At 42.6% G+C, this 18,572-nt stretch overlaps 1 protein-coding gene across 8 annotated transcripts; it reads right to left on the bottom strand.

The window, feature by feature from the left end:
- Nucleotides 1-528: 528 nt before the first annotated feature.
- On the bottom strand, nt 529-16,884 carry ZNF583 (zinc finger protein 583). 8 transcript variants are annotated; one of them, XM_032848579.1, is made up of 5 exons: nt 16,630-16,876; nt 15,205-15,301; nt 8,585-8,711; nt 8,199-8,297; nt 529-2,711 (listed from the first exon to the last, which is right to left on the bottom strand). In XM_032848579.1, the coding sequence occupies exons 2-5, from the start codon at nt 15,211-15,213 to the stop codon at nt 1,234-1,236; spliced, it is 1,713 nt and encodes a 570-aa protein (XP_032704470.1). In that variant the 5' UTR covers nt 15,214-15,301; nt 16,630-16,876; the 3' UTR covers nt 529-1,233. The 8 variants fall into 8 exon arrangements, with proteins under 8 accessions (XP_032704470.1, XP_032704471.1, XP_032704472.1 ...); XM_032848580.1 differs by lacking the exon at nt 16,630-16,876 and adding an exon at nt 16,463-16,595; XM_032848581.1 differs by lacking the exon at nt 16,630-16,876 and adding an exon at nt 15,556-15,760.
- Between the last annotated feature and the right edge of the window lie 1,688 nt (nt 16,885-18,572).

Genomic DNA, 18,572 nt, shown 5'->3' with positions numbered 1-18,572 from the left:
ACAGGAAGGAGGAATGGTTTGAACTGTGGAGAACTGGAAAACACATGCCCAAATAATTTGTATTTTTTTTTTTTAATTCATCTTAAACTTGATGAGTACCAAGTCAAACATGTTTGTGCGCCACCAGTTTATGAGTATTGGTCTGTAATTTTCTTCTCCTCTAGTTTTAGGAATTATAGTTTAAAACTACCTTAACAATATTTTCAGTTTTAAACAACATGGATTTAATGTAGTTCAACCACCTGGAATTAGGAGAGGGCTTCAAATTTATATTTTATGTTCTATTCTTTGGTTATTGATTTTTTTGTCTTTTTAAAAATATCTGTTTTGCCTTTGTCTTACTCAAATGATGAATATATCTCAGTAAATCCTACTTATTACTTCTGATTTTTAAAATCTGGCTTCTTAGAACTGTTGAGTATCTAATGAAGTTAGTTCTTCTTACCAACAAAGTCATGCCTTACTCTATATCCTTATGGACTTTAACATCAGTGCTACTCTGTTCAATACCCTTATCACCCGCCTTCCGAACTGTTCCTAATCCCAGTTCTTTATAATCTCTTCAGTCTTGAACTGCTGCTGATTTTGTTATTTCTCAGATGAACCTTGCTGAGATGATCAGGTCCTCTTTGTATACCACAGCATCTTTTTATTTTATGGTAACATTTATTAAATGATTATGCTAGGCACTCTGAGCAATTTACATGCATTCTCTCATTTAATCCTCCCATCAACTTTTGAGGTAGTACTATTATTATTTCCATAATATAAATAAGAAGACTGAACCTTACAAAGAACAAAATGTTTCTCTGAAACTAGAGGTTTAGAAAATGGATGAGCAGGGATCAGAACCCAAATTGGTTTGATGCTGGAATATGAGTTCTTAATTCTGGATAAATAGCCAAAGAATGAGATGGATTTTGACATGAAATAGGTTCTTTGGAAGGTATACTGGGACAAGGTATTTGGGGCAGGAGGGTCTTTTAGGATGTTTTGAGGAATGTGTGCTTTAACCTAAGAACTGTGGGGTACCAGTGAAGGGTATCGATGAGGAAGCGATATGAACTTTTAAAATACAAGTTTGACCACAGTGGAGGCAACTGACAAAGGAAATGGTAAATACGGGGAGACCAATCAGAAGCTATTTCCATAGTGCATATGAAGTAGATTACTGTGTATTGGACAAAGATGATGGAATGGAAATGGATTAAAGGAGTCAGATTCAAGGCATATTTAGGAGATAAAACCAACAGGTCTTGGCAACTGACTGGACATGGAGGGTGAGGGAGTGGAAGGAGTCAAGAATGACTCCATAGTATGAATTCTCTCATGCTGGGCAAGATGGGCACGCTGCCTGAAAGATTTTCTGCAATCCTTACATTCATAGGGTCTCTCTCCTGTATGAATTCTTTGATGTAGAGTAAGAGATCCACTATAGCTAAAGGCCTTCCCACAAATGTTACATTCATAAGGTTTCTCTCCAGTATGAATTCGCTTATGCTGAGCGAGGCCTGCATTCTGGCTAAATGTTTTCCTGCATTCCTTGCACATATAAGGTTTTTCTCCAGTATGACTCCTCTGATGCTGTGCAAGTGACGAACTATTGCTAAAGGCCTTCCCACATTCAGCACACTCATAGGGTTTCTCTCCAGTGTGAACCCTCTGATGTTGATCAAGGTACGCAATCTGGCTGAAGGCTTTCCTGCATACTTTACATTCATAAGGTTTCTCTCCAGTGTGAACTCTCTGATGTTGAGCAAGGTGTGCATATTGGCTGAAGGCTTTCCTACATTCCTTACATTCATACGGTCTCTCTCCAGTATGAATTCTCTGATGTACAATTAGGTATCCACGATGGCTAAAGGCTTTCCCACACACATTACATACATAGGGTTTCTCTCCTGTATGAATTCTCTGATGCTGAGCAAGAAATGAACCGTTACTGAAGGCTTTTCCACATTCAATACATTCAAAAGGTCTCTCTCCAGTATGAACTCTCTGATGTTGAGCCAGGTGTGCAATTTGGCTGAAGGCTTTTTTACATTCTTTACACTGATAAGGTCTCTCTCCAGTATGAACTCTCTGATGTTGAGCCAGGTGTGCGTTCTGGCTAAAGGCTTTCCTACATTCTTTACATTCATAGGGTTTCTCACCAGTATGTATTCTCTTATGTTGAGCAAGGTTTGCACTCTGGCTGAAGGTTTTCCCACATTCAACACATGCATAGGGTTTCTCTCCAGTATGAATTCTCTGATGAAGAGTAAGGGATGAGCTCTGATTGAAAACTTTCTCACATTCATTACATTTCAAAAGTTTCTTCTGTATATAGACTTTCTTATGTTTCATTTCAACAGATTTTTTCCGGTAACTTCTCTTTTGTGGTTCATGCTTATGTATTCTTTCTTTGGTGGGAAAAGTCTTTTTTATATCAAATATTGCATCCTGATGGAAAGTTTGCCAAGATTTAGTATATTCATTACTTGGATCTTCAGTAAGGATTCCTTTATGAGTGATGATCAGTTGTCTGGAATGTACTTCCTGACTTCCTGACTGGTTCTTAAGCCAGTCCTCACTTTTACAGTCTTCTCTCAAACTGGGGCAGTCAAGGCTGTAACTAAGATGGCTTCTCCCCATTTTCACTAGTTTGGATGTTTCTTCATAAATAACTTGCTTTGATGAAAACTCATTGTTTTCAAATGTATACTCCCAATCTAAAAGATATCAAGAAAACAAACGTCTATTTGTTCATCAGAAGAGAAGACTTCTAAAAGAAAAATTGGTGAATAAAATACATAAGAAGTTTGGGGATTTAACAGCTGTTAAGATGCAGTCTAAAAAGTATGAGATTAGGGCACCTGGGTGGCTCAGTTGTTGAGCGTCTGCCTTTGGCTCAGGTCGTGATCCCAGGGTGCTGGGTTTGAGCCCCGCATCAGGCTCCCAGCTCCGTGGGGAGCCTGCTTCTCCCTCTCCCACTCCCCCTGCTTGTGTTTCCTCTCTCACTGTGTCTCTTTCTGTCAAATAAATAATAAAAATCCTTAAAATAAAATAAAACATATGAGATTATAAAGAATGAAAAACTAAGAATTAGGATATAAATTAGAAACTGAAGAAGCTATTTAAAATCCCAATAATTTTTTATCTAATTTACTATTACAGTCTCCAAATACCCTTCCTTCCTTGCCTCAGGTTATACTTCATTCAAGCTAAGTCCATTATCTTTAAAAAGTCAATTTCATAAGGTCAGTGTAGCTGAAAAAAAAATTTCCATAAGATCCCCAAACCCAGAGATAGACCAGGTACTATTATTTGCTTTAGGTTGTACATGCCAACTATGGCTAAACTTTTGTAGCTTGTAGCTTAGAAAATGTCTTTTTGGGGCATGTGGCGGGCTCAGTCAGTGGAGCATGTGACTCTTTCTCTTGGGGTCATTAGTTCAAGCCCCAAATTGGGTGTGCAGCCTACTTTTTAATAAAAAAAGTCTTCTTGGGCGTCTGTGTGGCTCAGTGGATTAAGCCTCTGCCTTCGAGTCCCACACAGGCTCTCTGCTCAGCGGGGAGCTTGTTTCTTCCTCTCTCTCTGCCTGCCTCTATGCCTACTTGTCATCTCTGTCAAATAAATAAATAAAATCTTAAAAAAAAAAAAGTTTTCTTGTCAGGCATTTTCTATGTGATATATTTTAACAAAATGTAAATTTTTAAAAAATATTTTATTTATTTGAGAGAGCTAGTGAGCACAAGTTGGGGGAAGGGCAAAGGGAGAGGAAGAAGCAGACTCCCCACGGAGCGGGGACCCCAGTGCAGGATTCCATCCCAGGACTCCAGGATCAAGACCTGAGCCAAAGGCAGATGTGTATCCAAATGAGCCACCCAGGTGTCCATGAAATGTAAATTTTCAGTTTTGACCCCAAGCTAAAATGCCTTCACATAAAATTAATTTTATATAGGGGACCTGGGTGGCTTAGTCAGTTAAGTGTCCAACTCTTGATCTCAGCTCAGGTCTTGATCTCAGGGTTGTGAGTTCAAGCCCCACATTGGGCTCTAGAGTGTGGAGCCTACTTACAAAAAGTAATTTTGTATCAAACTGCTTCATTTTATGAACCTGCCACAGGGCTTAACTTGCTACCTTCTTTCCATTCCCCAATCAAATCATCTCTTCTGCTCAACACTTCCCAGTGGTTTCTCACATTTATAATAAAACCAAAGTTCCTACTAATGGTTTACAAAACAATGTAATACATGAACATAAATGTAAAACCTTTAGTAAAATTACTGCAAATCAAATTCAGGAAAATATGAAAGTATAATTACCAAGAAGAGTTTATCCCAGGAATGCAAGATTGGTTTAATATGTGAAAACCAGTGTAATTCACCACATTAACAGATTAAAGGTGGAAAATCATATGATTATTTCAATAGATGTAGAAAGAGTATTTGGTTAAACTCAACATCTGTTTATTATAAAACTTCTTAGCAAAACCAGGAATAGAAGTTTGTCAAATTGATAAAGGGCAAAAATAAAACAAAACAAAACTGATAAAGGGCATCTATGAGGGACGCCTGGATGGCTCAGTGGGTTAAAGCCTCTGCCTTCGGTTCAGGTCATGATCCCAGGGTCCTGGGATCGAGCCCCGCATTGGGCTCTCTGCTCAGCAGGGAGCCTGCTTCCTCCTCCTCTCTCTCTCTGCCTGCCTCTCTGCCAACTTGTGGTCTCTGTCAAATAAATAAATAAAAATCTTAAAAAAAAAAAAAGGGCATCTATGAAACATCAACTTAATGGTGAAAGACTGAATGCATTTTCCCTTAAGATTGAGAATAATCCAAGTATATCTACTCCTAATAATTCTTTTCAACATTTGTAGAAGATGTCCTTGCTACTGCAGTAAGTCAAGAAAAAAAAAAACCTGTAAGATTAGAAAGGAAGAAATAAACTGTAGACCTAAATCTATCAAGATCATAAGATATAAAGTTAATATAAAAATCAATTTACATTTTTGCATACTAGCAACAAGCAAGTAAAAAATGGAATTCTTAAGAATTCTATTTATAAGTCACCTGGGTGGCTCAGTTGGTTAAGCCTCTGCCTTTGGCTCAGGTCATGATCCCAGGGTGCTGGGATCAAGCCCCACATCAGGCTCTCTGCTCAGCGGGGAGCCTGCTTCCCCCTCTCTGCCTGCCTCTCTGCCTACTTGTGATCTCTGTCAAATAAATAAAATCTTTTTAAAAAATTACATAAAGAACTCTTTTAACAATTTGCTCATGAGAAAAACAAAAGAATAAAACATGGGCAATGGCACCTGGGTGGCTCTGACTTCGGCTCTGGTCGTGATCTCAGGGTCCTGGGATCAAGCCCCGAATCGGGCTCTATGCTCGGCAGGGAGCCTGCTTCCCCCACCCTCACCCCCGCCTGCCTCTCTGCCTACTTGTGATCTCTGTTAAATAAATAAATCTTTTTAAAACATGGGCAAAAGATTTGAACACTTAACAAAAGATATGAATGGCCAATAAGCACATGAAAAGGCATTCAGCATTATGTCATCAGAGAATTGCATGTTGAAACCACAATGAGATACCACAACACAACCATTAGAATGAGTAAAAGTAAAAACTGAAAATACAAAGGTGTGAAGATACAGAGGAAATGGAAGTCTCAGATATTGCTATGGAGATGAAAATGGTACACTTGGGAAAACTGCAGCTGCTTAGAACGTTAAACCTATTCCTTTTGTATGACTCTTTGCACGTTCAGATACTTACCCAAGAGAAATGACAACATACATGCACACAAAGTCCTGTAAATGACAGCTTCACGGCAGCTTTATTTATAATAGCCAAAACCTGGAAACAGCCCAACTGCCCATGAACAGATAAAGAAACACAAAATGTGGGATGTCTGCACAGTAGACTTTACTACTCAGCATAAAGTAGTCATACATGCAAACATATGGGTGATTTGCAAAATTATGAGTAAAATAAGCCAGACACAACAATATATACTATATGAATCCATAATTCAGATGGAAGCTAAAGTGACAAAGATCAGATTAGTGTTTGAAGCCAGGAGGACAAAAATGGACTGCAAGGTGGCACAGGCTGTCTTTTGGGGTGATGGAAATACTGTATTTCTTGACTGTGGTAATGGTTTCATGGGTATATACAACAGTCAGAATTCGTCACATTGTAGGAGTATATGGATGCAATTTACTACATGTAATAATTCCTTAATAAAGTTACTAAGAAAAAAATAGATGGAAACAAGAAAGGTAAATAAAGATAGACTTCAATAACATAGAAATAGTAAAACTCATGTAATAAGCTCTTAACACTGAAAATAGAACTTAACCTTGGAACCTATGGAACATTTTACAGACACCAACTACATATTATGCCATACAAAATTCTTAAGTGTCAAAGAATTAATACTAGTCCTATTTGATCAAAATACATTAAAACCAGAAAAATTTCTTTTTTTTAAAAGATTTATTTATTCATTCCACAGAAGGAGAGAGAGCGAGCATGTGAATATGAGGGGGGAAGGTGAGAGGGAGAGAGAGACACTCAGACTTCCCATACAGCGGAGAGCCCCACCCAGGGCTCAATCCCATGACTCTGAGATCATGACCTGACCCCAAATCAAGAGATGGATGTTTAACTGACTGAGCCATCCAGGTTCCCCCAGAAAACCTACTTTGTTTTTTTTTTTAAAGATTTTATTTATTTATTTGACAGAAATCACAAGTAGGCAGAGAGGCAGGTGGGGCGGGGGGGAGGCAGGCTCCCTGCTGAGCAGAGAGCCCAATGCGGGGCTCAATCCCAGGACCCTGAGATCATGACCTGAGCCGAAGGCAGAGGCTTTAACCCACTGAGCCACCCAGGCGCCCCCAGAAAACTTACTTTTAAACAACTCTCGTGTAAAAGAGAATTTTTTAAAAAGTAGGTTATCTAAGAAACAGCAATAATGAAAATAGTGAGTATTAGAATCTCTGGAGGACAGCTGAAGCTATATTTCAGAGGAAAATTCATAGCCCCTAATTAGTGAATAAGACAAGTAAACAAATAGATTAAGCATTTGTTTCAGCAAAATGGAGAAAAAAAAATAAACCTAAGAAAATGAGAATAATTGCATTAGGGAAAGCAGAAAATAAAGAATTGGAAAAGTGAATAATGGTAACACTAATAAATCCATAAGCTGGATTTTAAAAATAAAATTAATGTCTAGCTTACCTAATATATTTTTTAAAAAGAACAGCTATGCAAAATAAAGTTGAAAACTATAGCTATAAAAAAAGAATTATAAGATTATATTCTTCAGATTCATGGAAATACATTTGATAACATAAATTAAGAGATAGTTATTTGGAAAAGTAAAAATTTGTAAAATTTCACCCAACACAGAAACTGTAAAGAGACTACCAGAGAGAACATTCAGAAAGTTGTCAAAGATCCACTTTCCCAAAAAGGCCCCCATGCCAGGTTTTATCTCAAACTGTAAAACTACGTGATCTCATCCATTCATACTGGCATCTCTAAATCACTTTTTTCTGAGCCTGTCCCCATCTAGTGGCATGTTGTGTTTCTTCACTCAGCAGTTTCTCCATCTTGTAAAAATAAGTCTCATGTCCTAAGTCAAATTATCATCTTCCCCCCCTACCAGTATATTCTTTTTTCTATTAAACCGTCTCACTTTCCAGTTACCCAGACTTGAAAATATAACTGGAAATTCTTTCTGTGATGGTTAATAAGCCTCTGAATAACCTTGAGAATTTAGCAGAATAATTTTCTCAAAGTAAACACTCAATGAATCTTGGTAAAAGAATAAGCGAATGAATAGATGCATCAAACCTTCATTCTAAAAGGAATAAGTGACTGAAAATGAAAAAAGAGACGTTGCTGTGTCTAGATTTTTTAAAGTATGATGGGGCAACTTGTACAAAACTAAAAAGCAAGAACAAGCAGACACTGACATTTTGGACCCAGAGAATAGGAAAAGGTTATCAGAGAAGAACGTAATCTGTGAGACAATATATACAAGGAGAATAAGTTAGGGAGATCATGCCAATGGCACCTCAGTGCTTCCTCCCAGGCCGTACGCCTTTAAGAAAAATTACCCAGGAAACATCAATGATAAGCTGGAACCTCTGAGAACAGCTGAGCTTTTCCTCGCAATGGCCTCTTCTACCTTTCTAGTTCTTTCCCACTCACCAGGGCACGTGCCTCTTGTCCCCTCCTTCTTCACCATCCAGGGTTCTTTTCCTTGTTCCAATAATGAGATCACATCTGGCTTAGAAACTGAAACTCCTGCTTACAAGAAACAAAGGGGGAATTAGCTGGGCCTATAAGTCAGATCAAGGTGTTTAGTCATCAGGAAGTCAAGGGCATTATAGAAGGAAGCAGAGGACGAGGTGAAGTATTCTGAAGAAAGGGGAAAGTGACGTTGTAACAACAGTCCCGTGAAGCTGCCAGTTCTACACACTCAGTCTATTTTGGGAAGCACAAGAAAGGGAAACTTAGTGAAGTAAATCGGAGGCTTCCCAAACATTGGAAAGCAGCCCTATGTGCGGATTCTGAATTCTGGGGAAGCTCCTTACCCAGTGATACCAGGCTCCTATAGGTCTCCAACATCACCTTTCTGTACAGATTCCTCTGAGCAGGGTTCAGCCATTTCCACTCCTCTTGAGAGAAATCTACAGCCACATCCCCAAATGTCACCAAATCCTGAAATGACATGAATATATTCTTGTATGCTCAACTAGAGTCTTCACCTCAGATTGGCATAGTTTAAAGAGTTAATTTGTACTTTTGGAGAGAAATATTGCATATAGCAAAACTTTCTGGCAATATTCTCTCTGCTTGGTTTTAATATTTTCTCATGGAAAGTATACTGTTTCTAACATAGTCTCTATTGATGGGGAAAAGAGCAAATGAGCAAAATAATTGTTATTCATACTAAATGCTAATGCATTTCTCAATATGGAAAATCAGGATAGACTAGAGCAGTGAAGAAAGGCTTTAAGGAGGAGGCGGGAACATGAGTTTCACCCTATAAGTTTTACGTGGTCTAAACCTATATTTCCCGAGCTCTTCAATGGAATGGCTAATGTTCCAGCTGGATCAGTAGGGTACATACATAAATATATTTGATGCTTGTAACACTGATTTCCTAAAACTAAACATACAGGTAATAAAAGTATTAAACAAGTTCCATAGTGATTTTGCAAAAATATAACTTAAATGAACGTATGCCGTAAGAGAACGACTGGGGCAATAAGATTATCCGACAGCTCTTGATAACCCCACTGAGTTTCAAAGACAGTTGGTAGCTGTAACAAAGACAAAATAGAGTAATTTTAAGCACTATTAGATAGTGAACATTTCAGATGTGATAATGAAGTACAACAAAAAATCCTCACAGCTCTCACTAGAGGAACATACCCAGTTGTGCAGGTCTAATGTGTGAGAGTTTTTAAAATGTTAAAGTACAGTTCTCAAGTAATACTCCGTTGAATAAAGGATCTTTATAACCCGGAATAAGACCTTGTCTGCTTCCTAAAAATTCAAACCGGTGTTCTTCCGCATGAGGTACATCTGCTGCAGACTTACTAGGGCTTTCATATGGTTTGCTTTATGCCACTGTGGTGTGGCATGTCACAGAGCAGAGCGTGCTCCTTATCTGGGCTGATACACAGACGCAATTAACGGTACATATCTGACGAGCTGAACTGACTCATTAAATCCTGAAACAATGCCACTGGCTGGTAAACAGCTACTGCACTGAGCCCTGCTAGTGACCATCACAGATCTCCCCACAACCCAGCAACTTAAGGGGGAATGCCCAGCACGGCAGCAGCCTCCAGTATCCCAGCTGGGGTAAGTTCTGGTGTGTGCCCTTGCCTCAGTGGTTATCGAATATGAACATCACTCCTATTAAGTGTGACTCTGCGGAGTAATGGTCCAATTGACAATGCATTTAAGCACATCAATGCTTTTATGCAGAAACATTTTTAATGGAGAAAATGAGTTCCTATGTAAATTGCTAGTGCCCAAGTAATGGACAAAAAATGTTTAAGGAGACTATAAGGGAAGCAGAAGTATGCCTCCAAGAAACATAAGTTACTTGCATCGGCTTGATCTCACATGCCTCCATCTCTAAAACACTTCTTAACACCGGGAAATACGGGAAGTGAGTAAAAGCTTCAAGGAAGGGAACATGAACTGAGTCTTAAAAGATGAAACTTGTCCTAGACAAGGCTGGCTACTGTCAGTCATCAATTCCATTAAAACTCAAACACTTCAGTATAAACTAATATTTTGTGCAAACAAAAATGTTCTACACACATTTCCTCAGTAAACAGAGACGAGGCAGCTTTTGCTAGCTAAAGTCCTTAAAAAACCTTGTTTAGCTTCACACACAAACTAATGCATTCCAGGTTTCAACTGTCTGATTGATCTTTTCCTCTTAGCCATTCAATGGGACTTGAATATCTTTAAAATGTTTTAGTATTTATTTTTATTTGATAAAACAGGAATTTCGTACAATTTATAATCATTAAGGAAACTTAACAAATAATGTCCAGTATTTCTACCCTCAGTGATTTTTCCTTTTTATAAATTGCAAGTCCTCCATCCCCATATCTACCCACCATGTCACCCTTCTTCCTAGAAACAACAAAAATTTACAGCTAGTATATATTTGTTCAAATATTTCCTCATACGGACGTGTCGATGATTATCTATCCGTGTTCATTATAACATCACTTTTGTTAAATGGATAACATTACGTGGTATAAAGATGCTGTATCTTTACTAACTCCCTGTTTATTTTCATTTACGTGAATCTGAATTTTTCACTATAATGTGAGAACAGTGATGCACACTATTTTTAAATGTTATAGTGCAGTTCTCATATAATACTACTGTATGAATTAAAGATTCAACAGAGGTCTCTGTGTCCTTAAAATAAATCCAAGGAGGTATTCTCTCCACTGAGACTAGGATTTCCCAAACTTACTTGACCTCAGAAAAAATTTTAAATTACACTTTTTGGTCTAGCAAGACTAGGAGCTAATGAAAAGATAATTCACTCTGGGACTAAAATGTTGACCTGCAAAGAAATACTAATTGTTCTTCGAGTAGAAGGAAATGGAAATGAAAATCAAGAAAAAAATCAAGAGCCTCAAAGGAATAACTATAAATATATTATCTACTACTACTACTACTAAGTTGGAGTTAAACCACTATAGAGGTCTTTTTTTGTTCAGGAAAGTAGTAAGAATACTAATTATAGAAGGAAGATTAAGGAAGGAAGGAAGGAAGGAAGGGAGGGATGGAGATAATTACATAATTAAAAATGGGTAGGGGCACCTGGGGGCTCAGTGGGTTAAAGCCTCTGCCTTCAGCTCAGGTCATAATCTCAGGGTCCTGGGATCAAGCCCCACATCCGGCTCTGCTCAGCAGGGAGCCTGCTTCCTCCTCTCTCTCTGCCTGCCTCTCTGCCTACTTGTGATCTCTGTCTGTCAAATAAATAAATAAAATCTTAAAAAAAAAGAAATGGGTAAATATCCTATAGTGGCCACTTAAAGAATAATAATGTGTAATTAATAAGATAAGGAGAAAGTACTTGATTTATCCAAAAGAAGCAAACAAGGAGAAATAAAGGAACAAAGAGATGGAGTAAGTAGAAAACAAATGGCAATATGACGGGCTTAAATATGTCAGTAATTACATTAAATGAAAATGTACTAAACACTAATTAAAAGACAAAGATTCTCAGACTGGATTTCTTTATAAATCAATGTTTTGATGGAGACATGGGATTTGGGGGAGGCACACGGAATCACGGAAGGCACACGGCCACTCAAATGCCTTCCTGTGAGTACAGAGAATCATGGGGGGCACAGAGCTGAGAGGCACACAGCTGACAACCAAGAAAGTGGTGTTTATAGAGGCACCCTTTAAATATAATCTTTAGAAACGAGAGGCTTTCAAAAACTGTGTGTTGTAAGGATCCTTGGACTTAATAAAAATGCAGTTTCCTGGGCCTCACCATCAGAGCCTGATTCACAAGGTCTGGGACGGGGTCCCAGAAACAGCATTTGGGCTGATGGGCTCTGTCTGTTCTACAGGACATACCCTCTGCTTTCTGCTTTTTCCGTTACCAATTTTGCAGCAGGAAAAAAGAAGTAGCCTGCTCTTATCCCTCTGATCTTACTCGCAGATGAGGAACTCACAGTCTTGTTCATTTATGTATTAGTTTGATGCATATTTCCTGAATGCCTACTACCTACAGTGTTCCAAGCACTGGGAATGCAAAGATAAACAAAATGCAGTTCCTCTGCTTGTGGAGTTAAGATTCTAACAGAGAAGAAAGACATTAAACATCAGGTCGTACAATGTCAGGTAGTGACACTGTGACAAAAAACCAGGGTGACTGAGAGTGAAGTGTGTTTGTTTTAGATGAGATAGATGGTCAAGGTAAACCTCAGTGAAGCGTAATGTTTAAACAACAATCTATTTTTTTTTTAAAGATTTTATTTATTTATGAGAGAGAGAGAGAGCGAGCACAGGCAGACAGAATGTCAGGCAGAGGCAGAGGGAGAAGCAGGCTCCCTGCAGAGCAAGGAGCCTGATGTGGGACTCGATCCCAGGACGCTGGGATCATGACCTGAGCCGAAGGCAGCTGCTTAACCAACTGAGCCACCCAGGCGTCCCTAAACAACAATCTAAAGGTGAGAATAAACCATGTCCGGATGTAAGGGAAGAGAATTATAAAAGAGGGAGGAGCAGATGCAAAGGTCCAGAGACAGGCAAGAGCTTGTGTGTGGAACAGCAAGCTGACCAGTGTGACTGGAGCACAGGAAGGTGAAGACCTGGAGAAAACGAGGTCTGGGGTAGCCAAGAGGGGGATCATGCAGGGCCGTGTAGACTGTGGAGAGGACACTGGGAAGCCAGTGAGGGTTCCAGGCAAAGGGAAATGATATACTCCATCACTGTTCCCCGGTCCTCCGTTATTTTCTACACGCTCTTCAAATCATCACTCACCAGCCTCACTGCCTACATCTGATACAATCACTAGTGACGTAGGTATGTCATTTTCCTCCCTTGGCCTGTCTTTCCTCATCTGTAAAATGAATGACTTAAACAAGATCACCCAAAACTTGGCATATATTTTTTTTCAAGATTTTATTTATTTATTTGATAGAGACACAGCGAGAGAGGGAACACAAGCAGGGGGAGTGGGAAAGGGAGAAGCAGCCTTCCCTCTGAGCAGGGAGCCGGATGCGGGCCTCCATCCCAGGACCCTGGGATCATGACCTGAGCCGAAGGTAGACGCTTAACGACTGAGGCCCCCAGGCACCCCTGGCATATATTATTTTATATTCACCTGGCTCTGTTATTTTATTAGCCTAGATCTATGCTGCCCAATACACAGCTACTAGTCACATGTGGCTATTTAAATTTAAATCAATTAATGTTAAAGAAATAAGGGAAATTGAGTGTGGTATATATTCTCTACTATTCACTATTTTTCTGGAATTTAAAAGTATTCTAAAATAAAAATTCATTGAAAAAAATTAATGTTAAAGATTGAGTTCCTCAGTCACACTAGTATATTGAAGTGTTCCATAGCCACAGGTAGCTAGTGGCTACCGTATGGGACAGTGCAGCTATAGAACATTTCTGTCATCAATCATCACAGGAAGGGTTTTTTTCCCCTTTTTTAAAGATTTTATTTATTTATTAGAGAGACAGCACTGAGCTGGGAGGAGAGGGAGAAGCGGTTCCCCTCAAGTAAGGAGCCCAATGCGGGGCTCGATCCCAGGACCCTGGAATCATGATCTGAGCTGAAGGCGGACACTTAACCGACTGAGCTGCCCACACATCCCTTACCATAGGAAGTGCTGCTGGACAGTGTTGCTCTAGTGGATTTCTGCTTCTGGTTCATCTTCCTCTTTACAGCCATTCTCTATATTTTCATCTAGTAGTTCATTTGGTTTTATTTTTTACATTTAACGTATAGAATGTATTTAACCTCAAAGTGTGAGGAAGAAATCTTTTTTCTAAATGAATAATCCATTCTGTCTCCACTGATTAAAAATAACATCACAGGGACGCTTGAGTGGCTCAGTCAGGCGTCTATCTTTGGCTTGGGTCATGATCCCAGGATCCTGGGATGAGTCCCACATCGGGCTCCTTGCTTGGTGGGGAGCCTGCTGCTCCCCCTGCTTGTGCTCTCTCTCTCTGACAAATAAAACTTAAGGAAAAAAAAGAATAAAATAACGTCACTTACATTATCATATAATAAACAAACTAGTAGGCATTAAACTCCATGAAAACAAAGACAGTGTTTATTTCCAGGGTGTAGTATATAGCAGTAAGTCTTTAATAACTCTATATTCAGTGAATGAATACATATTTTCCATTCTTATTTATACTTGTGTTTATTTCTGGACATTAGATATTGATCTTCTCATTTATTTCTTCTGGCTCCCATTCCATACTATTTATTCTTTCATTATAGATGTATGCAGCCATTTTAAAATGTAGATTCAAATACTCTCTTCTATTCTCATTTTTTCAAAAGGAAGTCCTATTTTTCCATAAATAATTCCACCAATCTTAACTGGATAACCCAGAATGTCCACTAATAACTCAGAATGGCCCTGTAACAGGACCTTACTACTCCCATGGAACCTTATTCTTCAGAGCTGATGGAGTGCCCTATTTGACCCACACTTTAATACTCAAAACCCAACACATACTACTCTTCAAAATCACCTTAAGCAAGAGATCTTGTCATGTCCTGTGACTAAGATAGCCCAACAGCCCTTGACTTGCCTTCCTCTCAAACCTAGGTCTATGAAAAAGCTCTAAGCTAATGACCACATCAAAATGTACCCTGACCTCCGTGAGTCAAACTCCTTACGTAGAAGACTCTCCTATCTCACCAAGGAGTACGTTTTTGCTTCTGAGAGCTTCTAACAGAACACCTAACCTGCAGGAGTGCTCAACTGTTTCTTGAATGAAGATGAAAATGCTGAGGAAAAAAAGGACCTCCTCACTGGGGACCACGTTTTACTGGATTGGGAGAACATGAGGACAAGGTCACTGAATGAATGGAGCTTTGTTAGCTGGGAAATTTCAGAAGAAAAGCATGTTTCTATGAAACCTGAAAAACAAAGCACCTCAGGGAGAAGAAATCCTCCCTTACCTTGGACATGGCTTTAAGAATTTAAGAATTTATGACAGCTCCTCTGTCCTCCTACTTCACGCTCCTCACTGGAAGGGCAGTGCCTGGAAAAATAAGGCTGGAGAGGTAGAAAGAAACCATAAATGGCACTATCAAGTCAGTATTATTTCCCCCCTTCACACAGGAAAGGTGTCGGTCAGTGAAATTACTGAAATTATCCAAGGCTCCGTGGTAGTAAGTGAGCGCAACTGGAATCCAGGTCTGACTTTTTAGTCTTCCCACCAGATAATGATCGTAAAAGAGAATATGCTACCACCCTTTTTTCAAAATAAGATAAAGCTACAAACAATGCCTCAGAGAAAGCATCTTCACACAGAGTAGGCATCAGAGGGGTCCTGTGGTCTGGAGGACAGTGGGCCAAAGAGCCGGAACACTGCTTGCGGTCCTGATTTATGACATACGGCACCTGGAAACCAATCTCTTAACTTTTCTGAGCAGTTTCCTCAAGAAGAGATGAGGGAGGGGACTATGCATTAATAGTCACTGAAACGCCTCCTCAAGAGTTGTTTTCCGTTAAACCTCGCTACCTTGGTGAGCGAAGCAGTTATCTCAAAAGCCGCGTAATGCTAAGAACCGCCACGTCTGAGGATCAGAACACCTGTCCTCGGCTACCGTCTACCGCGCACTAGCTCTGCAACCTGCATGACCCAGTAACCGCTCCAAACCTCATTTCCTCCTCGGTGAAATGGTACCTGCCTCCCATCCGTTGCTGGGAGGACCCTGAGACGGCCCACCGGAGGCATTTAGCATAGTGGTGGCCATAGCTTCGCGCTCGGTAGCAGGAGTCATGCCTGTTCGTGGACAGCACACAGTAGGCGAGCTGTCCACGAACACACATGAAGAGTCTAGGAGAGGAAAGGAAAGATCTTCCTTCCGTGCCACAGAAGGCTGGAGCCTGCTCGCCGGCCCTCCAGACCCGGAGTGGGGGCTCCCCTCTCCTTCCCTACCCGAGCGTTCCCCTTCATCTCAGTCCCTCTCAGGCTCTCCTGCCCGACACAGTCTCCCCGCCCGGAGCACCCTGGCTGCCCGGAGCACCCTGCCCCCCCCCCAAGAACCCGCCCCGCCCCCCGACCCCGCCGGAGCCACACAGTCCTCGGGCGGGCAGCTCTCCCGGCAGCCTGGCACCCGTGCACGCCCGGTGGGTCGCACTGTCACAGCAGCGTTAGGTCCCACAGCCTCACGCCGTCTCACATGGCCGGCCACACAGCCGCACACTCACCGTCACTGTCATGTCACAGACGTTCGCACAGTCACACACAGGGGCACGCACACGGTGACAAGGTGTCACACACGGCGACACGGTCTCCCAAGGTCCCAGGCCCCCTCGTACGCCCGCCCCAGCCCCGCAGGCCTGCCCGGGCGTGCGCCCGCCCCCGGCGTCCTCACCGCCTCCTCCCCGCGGGTCGGCACCACCCTCCGCGCCGGCGGCCGCCGGGAGCCCAGCGCCCCGCGGGCCGGGGCGGGGCCTCGCTCTCGGCCGGACCGGCGGGCTCACAAAGGGGCCGCGGCGCTTGGGCGGGCAGCGGAGCCGGCCGCAGGGGCCGCTGGGAAGTGGAGTCCGGGCCGGGCGCGGCGCAGGGCATCCTGGGACTGCCCTCCGTGGGGCCCGGCCGGCGGTTCCTGCTCCTGCCGACGAGTCGTGCAGCGGTCTCTCCAAGCCCCGGGCCTCCCAACCCAGACGCAGGCCCGGCTCAGCCCGGCCAGAACGACCGGGTCCCGCCCAGGCCCGGACCGGCCCGATCGGAGTGCGCTGGCGCAGCGAGCCCGGTCCCTGAAGGCACCCAAGCCGGGGTACGCTCCCGTGTGGCGGGGCGAGGTGCGCATGCGCGGTGGGCGGGGCCGCTGGTCCGGCAGTGAGAGGGGAGCTGGCGGTGAGAGGGGAGCCGGCCGCGCTGGGTGGTCCGGCGGGGCGCTCAGCAGGGCGCTCCCCAGGGGGTGTGTGCGGGTGGGCGGGAGCGCGGCTTGCCGGGGTCTCGCGCCCTTCGTTCCTTTTCTGGCTTTCTTGTCTCATCATTCACTTATTGAGCACCGGCTGTGTGCCAGGCATGTTGCAGGCGCTGGGCACACACCTGAGCCGCGGAGAAGAGCCCCCACCCTCCTGCGGCGGGAGGAATTCGCGGGAGAGAGACACGCGGAAGGACAGGTGCTCTGAGGGAAAGCGGCGGGGATCCGTCGTTCGGTCCGTTCTGCGCCAGCCGCGTGCCCGTTGGGGCCTCGGCCGTGGCGAAGTCGGGTTCCGCGCCTCAGGGCTTCCGCCGCAGCCACCGACGGCGAGGAGCGCGTGCGATGACAGTTTACAGCCAGGAGGTTTGTAAACGCGGGTCGTTCTCGGGAGATTCCCTGAAACGCGGACAGTCGCAGAAGGACGGGCGCGAGCGGAAGGAGGGTTAACGGCACGTCTGCGGGTTTGAGGACTGTCCCGCTTCATCAAAACCGTGGGGCGAGGAGGTCGCACCTCAAGTGCTGGTGGGTCCTGTAGGGTTTTTAATATTTTATTTGACAGAGATCATAAGTAGGCAGAGAGGCAGGCAGAGAGAGAGGGGGAAGCAAGCTCCCCGCTGAGCAGAGAGCCCGATGTGGGGCTCGATCCCAGGACCCTGGGATCAGGACCTGAGCCGAAGCCAGAGGCTTAACCCACTGAGCCACCCGGGCGCCCCGGGTCCTGTATTTTTTAAAGGAGGAATGGAGCTGTTGCAGTTGCACTAAGACAGCGACACTGGAAAACTGTTCCTGTGTAAAAAGTAGAAGGAACACAAGGAAAATTGCAGTTGGTTTTGTGTTTGAGTTTTGAAGTTCTGATGATCTCCCCCCTTGCCGTTTCAGGCCATACAGACAAACCTTATGTAAGTGAAGACGTATCCACTTCCAGGTTTTCGCAGCCGTTTCTACATTTCACAAGTGTATACAGATTGGGTATCTTTAGCCTGAAAGCGTGTGGTAACATTTTTCTTTTCAGCCATTATCTCTTAAGTTTCTTTTGTTGGCAGAACCCTCTATGAAACTTGGCGGTGGTCACTAAGTGAATCAAATTTACTTTGATATATATAAGAAATACAGTTTCCAGTTTCAAATCGATAATCAACAAACATATCTGCCCAGCATCTAAGTTTAATGTCATAAACTACATAATCTTCAGAAGTAGAAATAAATACAGAATCCTCAGAGACAGAAGGACCCATTTAGGGGTCCTGGGATGGAGCCCCGCATCAGGCTCTCTGCTCTGCGGGGAGCCTGCTTCCTCCTCTCTCTCTGCCTGCCTTTCTGCCTACTTTTGATCTCTGTCTGTCAAATAAATAAATAAAATCTTAAAAAAAAAAAGACCCATTTAT

The sequence above is a fragment of the Lontra canadensis genome, unplaced genomic scaffold (genome assembly GCF_010015895.1).
Source record: "Lontra canadensis isolate GAN:19392208 unplaced genomic scaffold, GSC_riverotter_1.0 scaffold206, whole genome shotgun sequence".
Taxonomy (NCBI): Eukaryota; Metazoa; Chordata; class Mammalia; order Carnivora; family Mustelidae; genus Lontra; species Lontra canadensis.
Note: the sequence above shows the minus strand (reverse complement) of the source record. Positions and strands in the feature narration are given on the sequence as shown.

Excerpts from the sequence above, each read along its gene's own strand:
- ZNF583 (XM_032848577.1), bottom strand. Across the intron at positions 8,298-8,584 it reads TAGGAGCCTGGTATCACTGG|CAGGAGTTTCAGTTTCTAAG; the intron begins GTAAGGAGCTTC and ends GTTTCTTGTAAG. Across the intron at positions 2,712-8,198 it reads GACAAGAGGCACGTGCCCTG|ATTGGGAGTATACATTTGAA; the intron begins GTGAGTGGGAAA and ends GATATCTTTTAG.